This window comes from Bombus flavifrons, chromosome 14, assembly GCF_040668555.2.
Source record: "Bombus flavifrons isolate JBK064 chromosome 14, iyBomFlav1_principal, whole genome shotgun sequence".
Classification (NCBI taxonomy): domain Eukaryota; kingdom Metazoa; phylum Arthropoda; class Insecta; order Hymenoptera; family Apidae; genus Bombus; species Bombus flavifrons.
Window position 1 is genome coordinate 6,858,057 of NC_138455.1, and position 23,356 is coordinate 6,881,412.

At 36.0% G+C, this 23,356-nt stretch overlaps 1 protein-coding gene and 1 long non-coding RNA gene across 7 annotated transcripts in view; one reads left to right on the plus strand and one right to left on the minus strand.

Annotated features, from left to right (window-relative positions):
* Positions 1 to 23,356, minus strand: part of wake (ankyrin repeat and fibronectin type III domain containing protein wide awake) — a 204,317-nt gene that overhangs the window by 35,523 nt on the left and 145,438 nt on the right. For all 6 annotated transcript variants that reach the window (XM_069127201.1, XM_069127204.1, XM_069127199.1 and 3 more), the window contains one exon: positions 22,544 to 22,800. In XM_069127201.1, coding sequence (XP_068983302.1) covers positions 22,544 to 22,800 — 257 coding nt within the window. The remainder of the gene's footprint in view (positions 1 to 22,543; positions 22,801 to 23,356) is intronic.
* Positions 20,142 to 22,574, plus strand: LOC138186912 (uncharacterized). Its single transcript, XR_011175041.1, has 3 exons — positions 20,142 to 20,332; positions 20,510 to 20,860; positions 20,933 to 22,574. It is a non-coding gene; the product is annotated as an uncharacterized LOC138186912 (long non-coding RNA).

Consider the following 23,356-nt stretch of genomic DNA (forward strand, 5'->3'; position numbering starts at 1 on the left):
TAAGACACTGGAGTTATATTGGAATTGTAGTTACAAGGGATTCCTATTGCTGAATTAATCCATTTAAATACAAAGCGAACAAGCTTACAACAAAAGACATGAACAATACTATGAAAGAAAAGCACAGGATTAGGGAAAGTAGTTAGTCGTTTCGTTCGGTGAAACTCGTCAAGGAAAAGCGTGCATTGTTCAATGAGAATTTAATTTCCACTCCTTCGAATGGTGTATGAACAATGCACGGTTTTGTTCACAGGAAAGAGAATGTACAACCGTGAATGAATCTCCGTGCTGATTATAATCGAAAAAGCAAACTTCTATTTACGATCCAACACCTTGTCCACGTCTCAATACGCGAACTTTAAAAAATAATCTCATACCTGTAAATTCAATTCCACCTTCCATCTTCTTTTTTTCTTCTTTTTTGAATGAAAAATAGTGCGAAAGTCCAAATGTAATTTAACGGACAATCATTTTTTTGTAATATCTTTGTATTTCCAAACATAAGAAGAATCTTGAGAAGTATCTTCATACTCGAAAATGCAATTCCATTTTCTCCACTTTTCGAACAGAGAATCAGATCCAAATCTAATTTAATAGGAGCAAAACTTCCATACCTACGTATCTTAAAATGCGGGAAGCTTGAAAAATATTTCTGTACACGAAAATCCAATTGCATTTTTCCACCTATCAGCCAAAGAATTACTCGAAAATCCGAATCTATTATAATTTGACGTACAATTAATTTTCCATATTTACGTGTATAGGCAAATACACGATCCCATTGGGGAATATTCTAAGAAATGTTCGAGGCAAATAAATTCGAATTAAAGAGAAAAACAAAACGCAATCGATCGCCGTAATGGTCTGTTCTCTCGAGTTTCTCATTAAGAAGACAAACCACAGCGTGGGTAAGACAAGCTGTAATTAGTTGACCTGAATGCACGCGTAAGCGGGCTGCCTAATTTCCTAGGAAACTATTTTCCACGTGTATTTCAGTATTCGAACGAAAATAAGGGGATGGAGGACGGACGTATAGAACTGGATTTAATAAATTCGTAGCGATAGAAGCGGGAATTGTCTGGTGAAGAACGAACTTGCTGTATGCCAACTGACAGGTCTCAAGAGGACTCGTTAAACGAATGTGAGACAAACGACACCGTAGAACCACTCAACGACAACCAATAAAACCGCGGATAAATCCCGAAATTGTTTTCTCTGATATTTTAATGAAAAATTCACCGGACCCGATTTCATTCATCATTACGATCGCATTTTAACATACGACGAACTCAGACGACATGAAACTTCAATTGAACTACCGATGAATGACATACAAGATCGATCGAGTTCGATTTTCTATAATTTCTTCAGAGTATTGTAATTTATAATTCTCATACGATCGATAGGATTATAGCGTTAGTGTTATAACTGGATTATAGCAAAGGTGTTGTAATTGCAGTGCAATAAAGATATTATAATTGGATTATGTACTTGACTTGAAATAGTGTGGAATATTAAAAATTCGTTTCTGCTTTCACATTTTCACAAAATTAGAAAGTCGGTTTTATACAGCAGTTACACTTAATATTGGCACACCGTTTTGTACGACTACAGAAGTTCATCATCATCGAAATGAGACGAAGAACGTGATAAAATAACGCTTCACTGGAAAATAACGGCGTATGTCGATACTTTTTATAGCCACTGTGTGATTTTCCTCAAAGCAAACTTTTCCTTTACGTTGATGTCGTGCAATTTTTGGAATGAACTTTTTAATTACGAGCGGTATAATATTAATTATAAATCTAGCACATTTTTAAAAGTCTATTCAATGCGATTTCTCAAAGTAATTTCAATGATAAATCGTGAAAGATTAATGCAACTTTTTAAAATCGATTTAATGCAATTTTTCAAAGTAACTTTGATCGTCGGTTGTAGAAGCCCGGTAGATCTTTTGAAGTTCGTTTAATGCAATTTTTCGAGTTAATTAACAATCTTTTCTTAATCGATTTAACGCAATTTTTCAAAGTATCTTTAATTATAAGGCGCAATTAAAACTTGTCAAGTTTTAATGCATCATTAATGCAAGCTCTGCAAGTACACCGGCAACTAGAAAGGCTAGATGATCGTTAATTAAAAAGTGAAACCACGTAATACACGTTCTATGTTTCTATATTGTTTCAGAGGGGAAACTGTATATACATATAATGTTATAGATGAAACGTGTTCGTAGTATGTTTCTGCCAATTTAGAGAAACCGTTGCAATTAGAGTAGTTACAACGAGAAATAGATCAAAGACACGGACCGTACAGCAAAGAAAAATATAGCGGAACGTGATACAGTACGTGAGTAGCTTTGAGTCACGAGACACGCACCTGCATCGGCGGACCTCTAAGATGGAAACTACTATACGAATTTTATTTTGCTAAAATTTTTCCAAGCACTTTTTCCAACGATTTTTTTAAAGGACTTCGTTTAATTCAAAAAAAGGGAAAAATTGGAAAATTTGTGAATCTTTATGTTAAAAAGAATTTCAAATCTTAATATTGGCGCCAAAATTTTCTCAATTTTCTTTCCAACGAGATCGACTTTATTTCGCGAATTCTAAACAAATAATATCGCGGTCGAGAGATAAATGAGATGTCGCCAAGAAATTCTGCGAAAAAAAAGAGGAAAAAAGAAGAAAAAAACGAGGAAGAAAGACTGAATCCCCCGAGATAAAAGGAAAAAGTGAAAGTAAATCGACGAAGAATACGCAAGGGAGAGAAAGATGAAAGACAGAAGAGGATAATGCATTTTTTGCACTACAAAAGGTAGTTTATACTCCAATTTATACTTACACTGGCATAGCCAGCGTTGTGCATGATGCAGTTAGAGGCAAGCTCCTCGAAGCGTAAATATTGTCAGCGTGAAATATGCAACGTGCGGTTGAATTTTGAAATATTCTTACGAGCTACCGGTACAGAAGAAAATTAAAGAATTATCGAAATAACGCAGGCTACACGTAAAGCACGTGCCTCGCTGAAATATCAAAGGATACGCTTAACGAGAATATTCATCAGAAAAAAGATTATACAGGCAATAAAAATTTCACGTGAAACACGTTTTTTATGCAAATCTATGATTTTCTAATTACTTTTACGGAATATACAGTGGATCGTGAAATTATTCGCAGATACTCGTAGATGATTAAGGTTCGATGCTGTAAAGGAAACTTGGAAACTTATAGTTTATAATCATCATAAAACCTAATTCTTAATATTACATTAAATATTAATTTAAATTAATTTTACCAAATATTAACATTTCCAGACAAATAATTTTCACAAAATATAACAACGATTTTGAAACATAGAAATGCGCAGGGAATTATCACAGTTCGTATATATACATATTTTTTTCTTTTTATTTTCCTTCAATTTAAAATCATTTTATTAAAATCAAATTAAAATCATTTCATAAGACTCCATATAATTATTATACCGCTGCTTGGCATCAATGGCGGCACGACTCGAAGCATTTAAAATTTGCTTTTATCGAATCGAAGCTCTGCATTATGTCTCTACTCTTATCATATGAAACGGTATATTTATTCAATTTATTTAACTCCATTCTATCGATAATGTCGCTAACAATCGACAATAGCCGAATGTAACTAGAAAATATTTTTCACGTCGATAATGGTTATCGGTAATCAAACAAATTCTCGATCATTTATATCGGCTACTGATAATCAGAAAATTAAATTTCCCTCATCGATAGCGGCTGCCGGTAGTCAAACGAAATTTTAATCGTTCATAACGGTTATTCGTAACGAGAACGATTAACAATTAACATTCCTTGATTTAATTCTTCGAGGAATTTCTATCACACTTATCGATCACTGGTTTCCATTTAAATAAAAACCAATTGTTACTCGATGACCCTTTCCATTAAATAAAATGTTTGAAACAACCGTCTTCTTTGGCCTCTGCTTTGTCGCAGCTGCTTCAATTGCTGCACCGGTACGGCGATAATTCGTGCGTTGTGCAAAACATTAAAAAATCTCGTTCGTACGGTACATTTCATTGTAATATTCGCACATACGTTTCATTAACATAATCAATTCAATAGCCGTGTCTCTTTGCAGCATTAAATTTCCAAATGTTTTACGTAACGCGCGTAATATATTCATAAGGAATTTCTATACGCGTTGGGATACTTTCGCCAGGCAACTATAATCACAAGGATACACATTCGTAGTAATTGAAAAATTTGATGAATATTTTGATGGAAGAAGATATCGTAACGTATCGATGATCGAAATTAAGAACGCTGCACCCGTCTTTTTTCCTTGGAAAAAAGGAGACGAACATGAACGAGTCGGTCGTTTCCCCGCGGATCAAAACTTCGACGAGATAAAAACAGTGGTGCGTGTAAAACACATTTTACAAGTTTCTGTGAGGGAAAAATCGGAAATGAGAGACTGTTCATTTCCCTTGGCGGGATTGGATTTATTCTCTCGAATGGATTTCGTGTTCGCCGCTTCCGTAAATTCGCTAGATTCACATTGCCGATGTAGATTTACGTAAAATCGTGATCGAAGCGTCGTGCGTTAGCACACTACAGGCCACGAACCGCATATCAGACGATTGTATGCTGCGTATATATTTCCGTGTACACCGATTTCATGCGTCACATATCACGCTCGTCTATCGAAACACGTGTATTAGATCTGCTGTTTGAATTGACGTTGGTTCATCTGTCAAAAGCAGCCTTTACAATCGATGCACAATCGTGAAAATAAACTAGCGCCGCTATATGTAATTTTAAGATTCATTACATCCGATCCTTACAATGGCTTGTAATATTATTTGTAACATTTATTAAGTACGAGTACTTGTAATTTTTAATTTATTAAAACGATAGCATTTATTTATATTAATTACATAGCCTTTATTTTTCAGTGAGAAGCTTCGCTTTTTTATCGGATTCTACATTTTAATTTCGTGGTATAACGTAAAATATAAATTAATTTTTTTAATAATACTTAATTAGTGCGTGTTGATAACCTAACAGTTAACGTAATTAGTACATTAGCAAATACCAATGGTGTTGGAATACTTTTTGCAATCATTCTACGTTACAATATCAGAATTTTCGACTTTGTTTACCATAAGGTAAAAATTAGATCTACCAATGGACGATTTATCGATTCTTCGATTTGGAAGATTTGCATTCAGGTTGCACATTTTGTTCGAATCTTCGGAGAAATGTTTTGGGAAACGCTCTAAATATGTCAAGATATCATGTAACTAATAACATTGGTAAATTGACAAAAGTTACAAGTTACAAATTCTAAACTTCCTCCTTATGATTGTACAATTTTTCATCGAATCGTCAGCTAACTTGTAATTTATAAAATTCCTTGCTACTTTCGTTTCCATTATTACCAACAAGTCGTACTTCCCCAAACATATTCCTCAAATTTTCGTTCTTTTACTACCAACAAGTTGTCGTTTGCTAAATTTGCTCGCAAGATTTTCTTTGCCTCATTACCGACCAGTTAGAATTTACAAAATTTACTTCTACAAAGTTTCATTCGCTATGTCACCAACAAGTTGTACTTTCTAAAAATTCTCCATAAAATTTCTCCAACGACCTGCTGTTTATCACATTTACTCGTAAAACGTTCTTTCCCTTATTACCAAAACGAGTGACAATTTACAAGATTTACCTATAAAATTGCTGCGTTTGTATCATTTCTTTCATTACCAGCAGACGCTAATTCGTAACTCGTAAAATTTCCTTTGTCTATTAAGCAATCTCGTTAGTATTACACAAGCAAACGTCTAATAAGTATCTTGTCAAATAGAATAACGCGAGTACCATGATGCAAGAGGATTCTACAATAGAAACTACATGGCAGCGAGCATCAGAGAAGCGATCTGCATTCGTTATTAAACGTAGGTGTGTCCACACGTGGCCTGGTCGATAAAGCTTCTGCGGTTATTCGTTTCCGAGTTGTCGATTACAAAATACGTCGTACATCAAGCGAATTTAGCGCATGCGATCCTGCACGAGCATCTGTTACGTACCTTCTCTCCTTCCTCTTTGAAAATTTCATCGTTAAAACGAGTCAGGACAATTGCTGTGTTGTGTAATATTTTCTACGATAATCTGGCTAAAAGCGACACTTTTCAGAATACTGTGATTTTGAAGCCGCCTGGATTATTGGAATTGTTAATCGAGGCTTTCGGGCTTAAGCCCTGTCTAATCGTTTCTGCGCTGCAAGATTTCGCTAACGGTGCGGCAAGCTTTACGATATCGGTATTAGTATGTCTTTTATGGTCTAACGTAGCTAACTGTAATATTAACGAAACATACGAGCGCAGAAACGATTGCAGGTGGATTAAACACGAAAGACCAGATTAATAATTCGTATATGGGTTCTTCGTGTTACACTGATATCTTTCTAAAAAGCTAAGAAGTTTCCTCGGTTTCGAACCATATGATTGAATTTTTATCGATCGTCTCTTGCTGAAATCTTGTGTCAGATGTTCCGACAGAATCGTTCTCCACGGTTTTCTATTTTCTATTGTCGAAAAATTTCTATCGCTCGAAAGCTACGACGATTAATATGCATCACCTCTTACCTAAATTTGAAAGCATTTCGACGTAATGTCGTTCTGCCATTGTTAAAAAAATTTCTCCGGCTTAGAAAAATATGATAGAATCGTTTATACGTATGCATAATGGCTCGTGTAAATTTTAGATTTTAGATATTATTTCCACGCAGTCTCGTTTCTCTAAAAAATTCATTCACCTGACATTAGAAAGAATCGTTACAGGTAACATTGCTCAAATTTTATGTTAAAAATTTCGCCACTTCGCTAGCGGTCTTCCACGCAATCTCGTGTCTCTAAAAAATGCATTCAGCTGACATTAGAAAAATACGAAAGAATAGTAACAGATCACATTGTCAAATTTTATGTTAAAAATTTCGCCACCTCGCTAGCGGTTTTCTATTGGAAATAGTATGGAACAATTATTTCTCCATGAAAATGTAAATTATCAATTGATAATGAACATTTCCAAGAATATATCACCTTCGCAATGACGCAGCGAAGAGCCACGTAATGCATCTTCATGCGACTGCAGTCTTGATTCACGCACATTATGTGGTTATTATCATGCTACGCTATACTCGGCACAATAAGGTCCTTCACGGACAGAATTCTCCGCTGTCGTTCTCCTCTTATGACATTCCATGTCCATATCTCACAAATATCCTCGTCATTCTTTTACACTTTATTTGTTTAACGTTCCTTCTCCAACCATCGAAGGGCTTCATGAATTTAACGCATCAATTTTTTACGTCAATACCGTTTTGTAATATTAGTAAATTTTCTATTTACAGATTATAGACTTCATTTTTTCATTTTTGTAATTTGACATTTACAATACGAATTCGAAACTGACGACTCGTAATTTAACAAATTTTATTTCCTTTATTATTACTGAAAATTAGACGGCGAATTTTCATGCAAATTCAGAGGTTTGAAGACACAATTAGGAAAGTAGAAAATTGTTTCACCTGGTGAAGTATTTTACCAATATTATACCAAGTATTTGTAAATTTCTCACAAATGCATAAAAGTTCACTAACTACCGATAGTGAGTGCTGGTCATTTTATTGATTCATTTTCATAATTCGGAAATTTGATTCATTCTGTGTTATACACACAGAAGCATAGCGCTCTAAAAGTAGCCTAAAGCTACGTAATTTAGGACCACTCTATATAATACTATTCACACAATTCAAATGTTCTAAATGTATAAGTGACGATCTAAAATTCCATGTAATATCTTATTAGCTTTAATTCTAACTATTTAATCAAATCCAATTAATAATTTAATTACTGAAATAATTCGAGTCCCACGTAATATTCCAAAATTACATAACATTCAAAGCAATTTGTCTATGATATCAATCGAGAAGCGACACATTTCTGATACTTTCACTCACCTACCAATTTACAATATATCCTTTGTCCTTTCTGTATTTCAAGTTTCTCCGATATTTCAATTCCTCATGATCTTCGGTGTTAATTCAACGTTCACTTTCTACTTGCGATTTCACCGTGCAGCTATGACTTTTCCAAGTTCACGCTCGTTGAAATCACTGAGAAGAAGATCTCTCGGGGCTATCGACTGGACCTTGGTCGTGAAAAGAGTAACGCGGGTACTGCACCGGAAGATAGGTCCTTACGACAGCAGGGAAGGACACCGACTGAAAGGAAGGCTTGCAACAGATGCATAGTACTGTTGGGCATCTGGGCATGACATCGGGGCAGGTGAGTTCGAATTTCGTTAGGCTCAGGGCCGTACACCTCATTGGAAATACGAAAAGAGCGGAAGAAAAATCGTACAATACACGTGTCTCGTCAAATTGTCGATGAAACTTTGTTTCATGCAATTGGAAAAATATTGGGTAAAATTGTCATTAGAAGCAGCAGAGTTAATTCCACGAACAGTTTCATCAACGTCGATTTACTTTAATTGTAAAATATCCGAAAATATTTAATTCCCAGAATGTTACACGAAATATTGAATATTCCAGCCGTAAAATTCTCATTGAAGATTCTGGAACGAGTTCAATAAATAATTGTATTACCAACAACGTTGCTTCACTCGTAAAATATATAAAATTATTCGACTTGGAAAATGTTATACGAAGTAATAAATATTTCAACTACTACAGTCCCATTAAAGATATGCGGAAATATCCAAAGCTACCTACTTGCAAAAATAACGGAGAAAATTCTCATTGAATGTCCTATAATTAATTCAATAAATAATTCCATCGTCCTCGATCTACGTTATAACGTTAAAGATATTCTATGAAAGTAGATCGTACAACTATAACAATCCTAAAGCTACTCGAGATTAACTTAAAATTAACGCTAAAACTATCGGTAAATTAATATAATCCAAATGACAGTAATCAAAATAAATTTATCTATACTAATTTATCTAAATATATCTTGCAATTTAATTAAATAAAAATCGATATTAATTTTGGCAAAAATATCTGTATGTTTCCAATAATTACAAAAAAAAAAAAAAATAGAAAACCCGAAATCTATCAGTTTGACGACTCGGGTATTTCTGGCGTTAATCCAGCAAAGATTTATGGAATTAAGCGGAATCCGACTTATCCCGATAACGAAGATTCCAGGTTCTAAAAATCGTAGAATTTTCTTCGTGGTGAAGTTGATGGAAAGACGAACAGAAATTAGCGAACTCGTAGATAATCTACGCTACTAGGCTGACAAACAAATTGGATGATCGTCGAAAAGTGGATAAAAGAGCGAAGCCTCAAGGCCACCTGCTTTTCGGTTCACCATCTACAGGGTGGTCTGGAAAAAATTTCCAACCTTCCAACGAACTTACCCGGTCTTAGTTTATCTTGGTTACTATCCACAGAGATAACAACAGTCGAAAGTTGTTAAAAACTTCCTGCATCCTTTGGGAGCTGTACGATCAGGGATAGAAGGATCTACGATGATCATTCGTTTTGGCTATCACGAATAAACGCGTAAGGTCTCTATGGTGTACCTACTACTTATCTACGTCAGTTATTCTAGTGTTTTTCTCTTTATTTTTCTTTTTTTTTTTTTTTCGAAACTTCGAGTCTGCAACGATCGGGAATTTCCAAGTTTTTCGATAGTACAATGACGAACAGAAGAAAGTTTATAAAATAAGAAATACGGAAAAATAGGATAATTTTACGAAATGGATTTGTATCTAATAATAGTAATGGTTCAGTATAATATAAATCATAGTATAGGTGATTGTTAGTAGTATGAGGAAAAATTGTTGGTACGAAAGATATTGAAATTCATGCGTGTCGATATCGAACTTTCCTTTATCCGTCGTTGAAGTTAGATCGTTCGCGGAAAGCCAGGACCAATCGGAATTTCTGTAAACGAGGCAGCAAACGTGGAATTACATGAAAACAGAATTTATCCTCAAATACGAATATTCGTGGTAAAATTTGTCAGGGGGTGGTTTTCAGTGTAACAAATTATCTAATGGGGCTATGAATGAGATAGAGACTCGGTCGTAAAGCGAAATTAGTAATATTAATGGGAGAAATTAGTTTGCAATTCCTTTTTAAAATTTGTAATTCAAATATGATGAATGTCGTTTTTGTAAATTCTTAATGGACCTCCAATATCCTGAATATTTTATTACGCACTTCATGACGTATCAAAGTTAGTATGCAATTTATTTTCTTCTATATTCTCAATTAAATTAAATCTCTCTGTATTCTGTACTGTACATCTTATTATACAGGGTGGTTGGTAACTGGTGGTACAAGCGGAAAGGGGGTGATTCTACGCGAAAAAAGAAGTCGAAAATATAGAATAAAATTTTTTTTTTTTTTAATTTTTCCATCGAGACAACGATCTACAGTGAGATCCGTTATAACGAGACGTGATAAAGTGCACGCGTACCGAACGAAAATTCAAAATCGATTTTCTCGAAAACAAAGCCTCAAACGAAAAATGTTTATTCTATATTTTCGATTTCTTTTTTCGCGTAGAATCACCCCCTTTCCGCTTGTACCACCAGTTACCAACCACCCTGTATATCGTATTAATTCTATTTCTAATTAAATAGCAAACATCACTCTTCAAAGATCGTTCCTTATTATTTTCCAAGAAGCCTCAAGCTTCCTGTATTTTGTTACATATTTACGTTACTGAATAAATTTAAAAAAGAAATTCTACTAAAATTAAATAAAATAGTAGCGCCGAAAAATATAGGGTGAAATTTACGTTATTGAATACATTTAAAAAAGAAATCCTACTATAGTTAAATAAAATAGTAGCGCCAAAAAATATGGGGTGAAATATTTATTTTTCGAGCACCCGGTATGTCGATACCTGTAATACAGGTGCCGCCCTTTTCCGGACTGTTTTTCTTCAAGTCTGTGACAGGAAGAAGGGTGAACGGTAATGTTCTCGTAACGGATAGTTTCAAACTACCAACGTACGCGGGTAATTTGATGCAAAATTTGCATCGTACAGGAGATAAAAGATTACGGGGAGAGAGTACGCAATCGGGTTTCCTCAGGATCCATAAATAATATATCGAACCATTTACCCGCGTGATATCCCATCGTTGTACCGCAATTAGGCCACCGCGGATACGGTTACGAACCGGAGAGATTCAGATGATGTACGGAATTTAAAATCTTAGTTTCCTAATGCACGAGGTTTCCAATTTTACTCTTCTGACATAAAATTTCTTAGGAGACGCTTTAAAGCGCCATAAACATTGAACGACTGAAATTTTTATTCTCAGTATTAATTGCAGGTAAAATGAAGTAAAGTTTGCAATAACATACTGCAACTTATATACCCCGATATCGTAATAAATATACTTTATTGAACCCTTTAAGTACCGCTGTATTTTACTTTTCCCATTTGCCCGTTCTTTTTCTGTCTGTCTATTCTTCTTCCATTTGGCTGGAGACGAAGAGAATGTACTCGTACTTAAACGGATAAGGAGAAAAAGAAGAAAGACTCGCGACACTCGAAAGATAAACGACACTCGAGTTCAATTCCTATCCTTTCGATTCTTCTACGATTATTAAAATGTCCAAAAACTATTTCAAAACTATCAACTACGACTCGTTATCAGACGTGGACAGACTCCAGCCCGTGGTCAGCCAGTGGTTGTTACCGGTCACTTTCTCCAAAATTGTTGCTGGTGTATAGCGGACTGACGTGGACGTTTCTGGGGATTCCACTTCCACGTACAATGTCCTGCTCGCATTATTAGCGAGGAATAATTTATCACCGCAGGGACTTTCCTTTGACAATAACCTCCTAAGATATATTCTACCGTGTCGCAGCTAATAATTAATTTCTACCTAACCAGAACAATTTCTGCCAACAGTCTGCTTGGTCTTTCCAACACGTGGGCAGGTTTCGTAGCACGTAGACTGCCATGCGAATTTCATATACTTTGCCCTGGCAGCCACCATATAATGGAATATAGTACAGCGAAACGTTTAATTATCGCAAAATATTCTATCGCGTTTGCTTAGTTTCTTCCCCACGATGTCATCCAAATCGTTTACGTTGTTTGCAATTTCTTAGTCCACGAAATTTATCTTATTTCGATGCTTGTTAAATATTTAGTAACGCGGAACGACCAGCGTGACAGTGAACGTGTTGACCCCGGAAGAAAATGTAACCTTTCCGAGGGAGATCGCATCGATTAAAAAGCTAATGCAGAGACGTAAAAAGCAGAAATTTCAATTGCGAGGAGAAAAGCACGCAAAGCTAAAAAAAGATAACTGCGGCAAAAAAGAGAAAGATCGAGGCACAGTGAGACAGAAATTCGGGCAACTGCAAGTGTCACGCAAGAAGAGGCAACTTCCAACGGTGGAGCATTGTGAGGGAAAAAAAGGTCTCGCAGCATGAACGTTAAAAGAGAGATCTCAGTGATAAAAAAAGAGAGCTCGGTAAGACGATACATTGGGTTGCAAGATACCTTCCAAAACAAAACACGTCCACCAAATTCCTACGGTATTCTAGGATTCTACGATGCATGTGCCTGGAAACTTAACACTAGAACTACTACACCAGCCAAATTGACTGGTTTTACAATTTTAGTTTAAAATTCCTATTTCGTGTTATATTTTTTTCCCGCAATGATGTAATGACTTTCGCAACGATTACTAAAAAGATAATAAAATGAATTTTATTTTGTTTTTTACGTATTCAAACTCAAAATAATTTTGTACTAAGGCTACCTATACCAATACCAGTCGAAATCTACTTGTCAAAGTGTAAAAGGGTCCTGCAATTTGTTTATCCAGTTTTCTCGTTTTGTACAACTTCCCACACGTTTTTAAAATTTTTACTGCGTATCATTCGATATGATGCTATCAGGTACCAGAAAAATTCCGGATCGATCGCTAGATCGTTAGATGCTAACACTAGCAATACCACACCAGTAAAAATGACTGGTTCTAGAATTTTATAAATGTGTCAACCCTAATTTAGGGATCATGGTCCCAGATGGATTCATAATACCAAAAATGTACTACATAACATGAAATTCCTTCTGCAAGAAAGTAATAAATCAATAAATATACAAATATTCTATTATTACGTATTTTTTAAAGACCAGTCATTTTCACTGATTTTGGTAGAAATAGCTTCGTGTTGACTATCGTTAAAGATGACGGATCACAGCAGCGTGAATCTATCGATGTGGAAATATATCACGACTCACGATGCCACGCTATATATGCCAAACTGTAAACTGTGTATACACATAAAGAGGAAAGCAAACCGTATTCTCCGGGAATATTCTCTCGGTTGCAGTCGTAAAATCGTTGCGTAGAAATCGCCTCGTGATTGTTTCGCAGGCACCAGGCCACAATTGCCGAGATAACGCGTTGCTGCACGTTTTTATCGCAGTGTCATGTGACTATCAAGAAAGCAATCGTGTTTTTGCAAACGATGTGCACTTCACGCTTGGATCTGTTTTTGTTCCTCAACGAGGGGAAACGTGAACCACGTTTTATCCGGAATTTCAAATTAAGTAATGGATCGAAGTTTGTTACGCGGCGTATTGTACTACTGAAAATTTCATGCGAACAGATAGCATCGGCCCACATCAACAGAAGTTTGCTGCTGCTTATTTATCTTTCTAGGTATATCTCGTTAATTGTAACAGGCAGAGGAAAACTCTTGATGAATATCGCGAGAAGGAAAACTGTGCGAGACGTAGGAAATTAGAGAAATACGGGAATATTGCGAATTGTGTTCTTCGTCGTAGTTTATACGCCACGATATTCGTAGAATTAATATCTTTTTTTTTTTTAGCAGAAATTGCATCTGCTTACGACAACAGAACTTGACGAATTGAAGACTGAAGCTACTTATTATTGTGATTTATATCAGAGAAATTAAAATGGAAGATGCATGAGGATGCAAATATTCACTGCATGAGAAAACAGCGCAGAACTTCGTACTCTGCAAACGATCATTTAAATCCGCCAAAATCAATCGTTTTCTCATAGTTCTATTATCAATCTTCTTTCCCTAATCGTAATTCCACGCTTAACGAAATAATAAAAGGAGGAAATCGTTTTCTGATATGACAATACTTTGCAGCGTAGCTTCTCACAGCCAAAAGTTGTATTTCGAAAAGAAGCTTACAGACGTTTATGAAATTCCCTTTATGCACAGTAAACTCGTTTTTGACGAAGTCTTTCGGAACCAAAAATTATGTTTCAACAGGAAGAATCTTTAATTGTAATTTTACTTTATTGTTCCTCATTTACATTATTAAGGAGACAGACATTTATGAATTCTTATCCGTACGCAAATTTCATCAAATTTCCTTTCAATCAGCATAGCGTACGCAAAGAATTAAGGAAATAGGCACTTGGGACAAACGTTTACAAACGAAAAATTGTTCAAGCGGTCAATAAAAGAGTAGATTTCCGCTGGCCGTTTCGCGTCGTATACTTCAACGAACAGACTGACCCTGATCTCTTTTCGTTTCTCGCGTATTCGCCGAACGAGAACCCATTCCCACACTCCCACACATGATCGCGTGCACAGAAAATAAGATTCTGTACGGTACAGCATGTCCGCTTCCGGCACGGAAGATAACGCATTTACAGTAACACTTGGACGTTTTAACGGACAGAAGCTGTTACGCCTTCGTGTTTTTTCCACATCCGCGATTCTCTAAAGAAAATCACTTTGATTCGTATTACATCGATCGATCTTTTTTAATTTCGTCGACACAGTGAACAAGAAATAAATATAAGCTTCCAAAGCATTTTTCGATATCGAAGCAGCGGAGATTCTTTTGAAGCCTTTTCATCTTTGCGCGTTTTTAGGTTTCTCGGAGAATTCATTTAACGTGTTGAAAGAGGATACGTTTGAAGCAAACGATGTTGGAATTTCATCCTCATAAAAATACAAGTTGTTGCTTTCGTATAAAATTCCTTGTTTGCTACGATGCTTACGATTGAGTTTTCCAATTAAAAGTATAATAATCGTTGCAGTGTATAGCGCAATATGTTACAATACACGTTTCCACGATCGCATTGTTTCCAGTACGAACGTTTTACAATTAGCTTTTGAAGGATTAATAACAGAAGAATGAAATAACATTCTAGCTTTCGTATAAAATTCTCTGTTTGCTACGATGCCACTTTACGATTACGTTTTTTAACTGAACGTATAATAATTGCTGCGTTATGCCATGCGATACGATACAATGGACGTTCGAATGACCCCATTGTTCCCAATACCAGCGTTCTACTATCAGTTTTTGATGGATTAGTGATCGAAGAATGGAATAAACTGAAAATACTCTAGAACACACGGAGGAAGATACACCAACATCAGTATGATTTAGAACAAAGTGGCGAAAGAAGAAGAATGAGAAAGTGAAAAGATTGCGTAGATATCATCCTTTGAATCTCAATTTGAACCCTAATTGTTGCCTAGAGCGACGTTGGTACAAAAATAAAATTTCATCTTTCTGTTCCACGTCAAATATTTTTATTTCGCATGCTCTGATTACGCTATCTCTCGCGCGAGGAACAAGCGAAGAAGAAACGTTTGTCATATCGACCGCACTTTTGCGGGACTTTATTAATATTCATAATTCATATTCGATTAATAACGTCGAAATAGCAATTTGTATTCGATCCATCGCATACTTTCACTCGATTCGTACAGTGGATCGCTTTCTTCGACTTCTATAACTAGAAACTGATTTTGTTTTACTAATGTCACGAAAATGGAACATCTAGAATTGTAGACGATAGGTCAACCGTGAATTTTTATGTATTTATGGAATTTAAAAGCTTACTACATGCAAAAATATATAAAATATGCAAAGTATAATATGTACACCTTATTTAATTAAATTGCGAATGTCTATGCAAATTCGTATTTTTATCAACATAATTAAATCTAGGTTTTTATTATGCACCAAATATTACAAGGTTTTATTGTTCTCATTAATAACCTTATATAAATATATAATATTCTATTTTGTATATTTTGTTGTGTTGTGCTAATTTTCATGTATTTTTCATAAATACACAACATTTAGTAGCTGATGTAAATTTCTGCTCAAATCCCATTATCTTATTTATAAAAATATGAATATACATGAACTTATATAAAGTTATTATTACCCAGTAAAATATTTCATCACAATAATATTTGTATCGTATTCGCTTTTTCCAACAATGGCAGACAACTCCATTGTATTTTAATCAATCACATTCATTTTCTACAGAATTTTCCTCTAGTTAAAATACGTACAACAAAACACATTATGAGTTATTCACTTTCAATAAAAATAGAAAAGGGGAATAGTAATTCGCGTTTCCAACATTAATTTCATAAAAATCATGAGATCGCTACTGAAGCTACTGAAGAAAGCTGGAAATAGTATAACCTTTAAAAAACGATAGATAGAAATGCACCTGTGTTGTCCTTGAAAAAATGAAATGGTGGAAAGAAAGAAATGGAGAGAAACATACCCTAAGTTTTCATCCAGCCACGGCTACGACACGTTTCCATGAAGAGTGAAAGCCAGACGTGACAGTTTCCAACGAGAGGGAATTAGAAAAGTAACGGTAGCACGGGTTACGTGAAAATTTCTTGCCGAAAACTCTCGCCGGGTAAAACGAGGCGGACGCGTCGTTGCACCAAATGCAGAAACCGGTTTGCTCTTCTCACTGCGGGATGCGGCAAGGTCCTCCACCTTTTGCACCGTGTGTCCCTCAAAGCTTTGCTCTGTTCATTTTCGTCGCGTCTCTGTCCAGGGGACGCTCTCGATATCTCGCGAAACGATATTGTTTTTTCTTCGACCGCATCCTGGCACGCCACTTTATTTCACGGATGTAAACTTAAAGAAATGATCACCCTCCGCACACGGCCAACGCCTTCTTCTTAATATCCACCACTTATTTATTACACGTTCTAGAGAATTTTACAGCGTTCCTTTTAGAGCTTCATACGTATATGTCCTCTAGAAGCTATGACAACATTAGCATGACTGACTTCCCACGCCAGTCCATCAGACCGTGCTGACGTAATTAGCTTAATGGCTATTCCGATCCTTTGCACCTTCTGATCATCTAACTTCAATTCAATTCAATCCCAATGCAATTTGAAGTCGTTTATCGAATGCTGAAACGAACATCTTTCACTGGGTATATCGAATCACAAAGGGTTAGAATCTTGGAGCTCTTACTTGTTTTAGGTTAAGTGAAACGAGACGAGTCCCGAAGCAATTTGGAATCCTTTATTAAAAGTTGAAGTGAAAATTATTCACTCGATACGTTGAATCACAGAACGTTAGAATCTTGGATCTTCTTTCTGTTTTAGGTGAAATTAAGCTCATGTATACATATATAGGATTTAAGAAAGAATATAGATTTTATTAATCCCAAAGGAATCTAAAATTTATCACAAATTATAATAAACATTTCTCACTCAATATGTCAAATCACAAAAATCTTAGGTTAGATGAGACGAGGAGGTTCCAAAGGAATTTAATATCCCTTATCACATGTTATCATAATAATATTTTATTCAAATATTGAGTCACAAAGCGTTAGAATCTTGAATCTTCTTTCCATTTGAAGGAGTTCCAATAGTCCGTTCCGAAGGTCGTGATTCAAATTCTATACTCGATATATCGCATCACAAAACTCTTAGGTTAGACGAGATGACAAAGTCTCAAAGGAATTTCAAATCCTTTACCACGAATTATAGTAAATTTTTCAATTGCTATATCACAATCACAAAACATCAGAATCCTACATCTTCTTTTTATTCTAGGTTAAACGAGACGAATCCTAATAGTCCTTTATCGAAAGTCGTACTTAAAATGATACGCTCGATATATCGAATCACGAAACGTCAGAATCTTGGAACTTTTTATTTTAGGTTAAATGAGATGTATGTATATATAGATATACGATTTCAGAAAGACTATAGATTTTACGAAAGAGTATTCTAATCTTTATGAAAACGAAAATTGCTCTCGTGGACATGAAAGACGCGGTGGCGGCGTTTTAACCGGTGATAAGTGCGCGAAACTGAAGTAAGGTGTAAAGTGTCGACTTACTAACTCTCGACAGCGTGCAGGTTACACGACCGCGAAGTCTGGTTCCTCGTGTCGTTGTAAGGAACTATCGTGTTTTCTAAAAGCGATCACGTTACCAAAGGTCGATCGAATTACCAGAAAGTCCTGGTCAGAGGATGGACGTTCAATCGGATGCTTCCTACTAACTCTACTGTTGTCCCATTATTCTTCACCATTCTCGGTAAGTCCTCTAACAAAAACATGTTTTCAGATAGTTCGAAGTTATCCAAGAAATGCGATATTTTCTTCGCATTTTTCGAGATTTCGACACCACGCACTGCACCATGGGTAACGCCGCTTTAAATTCAGACGAAGTTCAACCAAAGAACTTGTGAACTTTATTGTAATTACTTAACTCTAACCTATAAGACCTGATTATCGATGACACGATGTAGTCGATGAATCACTGTCGTTAAGATATTTCTTGGATTTTCACGGAGAAACAACCGACCACTCCAACAATCGTGGACTGAGAGCCTCTTTAGACAAGCGACTCAGAGTAGCCAACCGCGTGGCCAGGCACGAGGACGTAAACAAAGCGTGAAAGACGATTGGCCGAGACGATGGCTGACCATTCAGGTATGCCACATCGTCCGGCGAAGACTCCTGTGGTCTGCATTTATCATAAACTACCGGAAACATAACGCCAAACATTCTTTTATATAAATGAAATGAACACTGAACCTATCACAGACTGTTGTTTCAGAAGCAATTTCTTACTATTAATCGGAAAGCAAAGTTGAACGATCAACAGTCTCGAAGGAAGCTTCTAAAATTTTAGTGAAAGTTTAAAACATTTAACAAGAACCTTAATCGGTATCTTCTCCTTCAAATTGAATAGTTAAGTCGAACAGCCTGGAAAGATGCTTCTCAAATTCTACTGAAAGTTTAAAACAAAGTCCTCTTCTTCGAACTCAACTCGAACAGTCTCAAAAGGAGTCACCCAAATTCTAATTACGACCTAAAACAAAGAGCTGGACGATGTTCCCTTTTCCAAACGAAGCTATTAATTCTCAAATGTACCTTTAATATTCACAATATATCCTCGAGTATTCGGTATCACTCAATTCAACTCTCTAAAAGATTATTCGGATCATCAACTTCTATACTACGTTCAAACACCAACATGAAGACGCTTCCTTCACTTTCACTTTATTGTTTACATGCCCGATGTCCAGTTAGAATCCCGACGATAATCGTACACCGTTACACTTGTTAGAAGTCGTGTGTCACGTGCCGTGCAGAAAATTCACAAAAGCGACTCGAGTCGAGGCGATCACAGGTACCAAGTCGTTTAGTAAAGAACCTCGCAGGTTAAACGCTAGCCAAGTAGTCGGAGGCGCGCACTAACGTCGGAATCTCGTGTTACGTGCCACAATAGCCGAGAACACGTGAAAGGCCCCCCGGATGTCACGAAATTCACGAGGCTCGTGCACCTTTCTTAGTGGGAGCGTTGCTCCCTTCTTGCCACCAGTGGTGGGGATAACCGGTTTCTTCTTCACACATCCTCGAGTTGCTACTAAACGGGCCTAACGATTGGTCGAGACGAGACGAGGTTCAGGGGCGTATCTAATGTTGGTCTCCGGTTACGATGGATGAGAAAGTTGCGACGATTAGAAGGATATTGATAAGCGACGTGGTATAAAAATTATTGTTGTATAATGTGTAGAATTACAGATGTCGTGTCGGAAGAGTTGATCATGATATTTAGTTATTTAGATATGTATATACCGTCGTAGTATAGTAGCGGAGCTATTTTGGATAATTGCGTTATTGATAAATTTCCTTGTATTTTCTTGTATATTTTCTTTCTTTTTTCAGATGTTTGGTGATAAAATAAATAAAATAGTGGCTGTAGATTTTATAAGTGACCGGTCGAATTGTGGAGACTTTCAAATTATAATAAGGAAATCTATAATTTATAAATTTGTAACTTGGCTATTTACCAATATTATCCACCTAATCTTTGGATAAGTAGTTTTTATGGATTCTTTTTATTCTCCTGAGACGTTAATCCTTTAGATTACCACTCTTTTGAAACCTACGAATTTTTCCTTCCTTCGGACTTTTCACCTCCAAAATTCGTAAAAGATGAATCACTACTGTAATGTGTCTTAATCTATCTTTAAGGTATGTAATTTACAGTGTAGTAGTATACATCGTATCTTTCCTCCTCTAGTAAGACGAGCCACAGTATTTTCTTGATTATACAATATTCAGTGGAACATTTTTCAATTATGTTTCCAAAGATTTAAAAGAAATTTTCGAAATGCCCATGCAGATTTACGTAAATGGTTTCTTTTGTAGGAACGCCATCGAACTGGTCTTGTCGTTCGTTTAAACAAGATTAATTGCTTTTTTTTGGAAAACTTGTCGCAGCCAAAGTGAGCCGGGCGAAATTTAACTTTCACGTTCGTCGTAATAAATGCATTCATTAGTGTACTCGAGATGATTAGGCGAAGTAGGAACAAGTGGAGCGTCGATGCGAAATTCACGAAACGAAATAATAGCCTGGCGTTTCTGCAGTTTCGTTTCGAACTAGCGGCATTTCCCAGCGGCAGGAAACTACTCATCGCGAAATTGCTCCTCGAGGACGAAGTCGTCTGTGAAACTATAGTAAAATTGAACTGTCATAACCACGCTCTGCTTGACCAACATGTAAGTACAAATATCAGAAGCTGTACAATTATTGCATCGCCGATTGTTTCTTAAGCCCTCGTGATCTTGCAGTTGCTCACAAACGTATTTCCAACGCTTATACGGATCTTCTACGAATAAACGATTTCCTGACTTTTGCGCTATTCGGAGGCTAGAAGAAAGTATCGATCGAGATATAAGTAATTCACTTTTCACTAACGTCTACATCTAAAGGAATATTCTAAAAATTGTTTGAGAATATAAAAATACACGTAAATAATATTTTTCATGAAATATATAATAGAGGAATAGGATAATTAATCAAGACACTGCATAAGGATATGATACTGACGAAGAATAGTTGATTAAATAGATTTTATACGAATGTAACAACATTTGCTGCGCTCTTTTTAAATTTACATAATTTAAAAATATTCAAAGCTATGGCAAAAATATATATTTAATTAAAAAGAGACAATTGTGCTATATGGAATTAATTTCTCTTTTGTGTTTTCATTTACAATTGTTGATTTTAATTAGCGTGGAAGAATGGAAATATTGTTCTTAAACTTCCATTAAATAACAATGATAGCAAGAAGTAATCGAACGATCAATTTCATAGTTTGCTATTTCCATTAAAATATTTGCCGCCGTCTACTAATTAGATGTCGCCAAAGCTCGACTAATTGAAATAATTGAGCAAGTTAATCGAACTTCTCGAACAATCAACGAAGAATATAACTTACTACGTAACTTCTCTAGAACTATAATGCGAAAGGCATTCGAACTTTTCAACTAACGTTGTTAGCTACGACGTTCTATCTTCCCAATTGATGTTTCACGCTGACGTCGGATATCAAAGTGCATGTAGCAACGGATGAACGATTCGATCATTCAGCGCTGCGATTTAAACGGCAATTAACATGTATGTGGACGTAGAAATGTAATTAAAAGCAATCAAGTTATCGATCAAACGAAAAAGGGTCTCTTCGAAAGCCCTGAGCGCAAGATAAAATTATAAAATATCTAAAGAATAACCTTTCACCGATTGCATAATTTTCTTGTATGGATAAAGAGACGGAGAAGTAGGAAGAGAAACATAATTCTTGTTCACCGATACGTTTGGTAATATTTATGGACTACTTATGTCTACTTCCACCTTCTACGTCCCACGCTTCGCATTTGAAAATTTATGGGAAGATTCTCACGTAGAAATACCACTTTACTGTAATGAATCTTGAAAATGGAATTTCGAATTTCCCACGCGCCTCCATATAAGTGGCAATTAACATGTACCTACGTGGAAGTGAAGTATGATAAAATATAATCCAGCTACCAATCAAAGGAAAGAAACCTAAAAGCGTAAAATCTCCACAGAATAGCGTTCACTATTTTCTGGAAGGAAAACAGAGAAGGAGAACAAAATCCTTTTTACCAATACATTTCGTAATATTTATCGACAATGTACTCCATGCTTGGCGCGACAAAATTTATGGAAAGATTCTCGCTAAGAAACGCCATTCTCCTAGAATAAATCTTCAAAGGGTAGAAATGGAACTTCGATCCCACCTCTCTCAATATCAAGACGTGATAGATCAATTTCATGTTCGATTTGGTTCAGTAACAAAAAAGAAAAAAAAAGAAAAAACGAAAAAAAAAAAAGGGAAAGAAACGCTGAACCAGTGCCAAAAGTATGACACTCACCTAACACTGCCCGGTGACCTTTCACCCTCCTGCCGATGTTCGGTGAGACGAGGCTGAGTCTGTCACTTCTTGAACCTAACAGGGGGCTGGGACTCCTTCTTGGTGGTGGTTGATCAGCGAAAAGCCCATAGCTGCTTCCCGCGTTGACAGCATTGCTGGCACTGACAGTTCCCACCCCTCCGGCAATGCTCCATTCTGCCACACTGTCGATCGAGCTGCTTCTTGGAAGGCAGGAGCTCGTTGCGCTGCAGTCTCGTCTGTTGATCAGATAGAATTTTCGGCTAAATTTGGTACACAGTTAATGGAGTAATTATAACGACTCACGAAACTGATTTCGACGATGATAGAAACTTCTTATATGTGAAATATTGCTTTAAGAAATATATGCTAAATATTGCATTAAGAAATATTGCTTACTATAATTGGCTATGAGAGTAATGTACAATTATATATATGTACTAACAATTTTCCATCATACTCGTAACATCTATTCTATTCTATTCTATGATACTCATTTATATTTCTCCATGGCTGTTGTTAAATATAAGTCCATTTTGTAAAATTACAGTATACTTTTATACGTCTGATTTTATGAACTTTCTTTTCTTTGCCACTGTACGTATGTTACACGGTCTATGACTCGATAGTCCATGACTAGAAAGTTGTCTTGCGATTTCACGCGTACCACGAAGAGTGTGTTGATTACGTAAAATTTGTCATCGACGATCGAATTAATAATCCTGTACTACGCGAGATTATCGATAAACCGGTTTACACGCCATTCCGGGGACCGATATATTAAATTTACGAAGT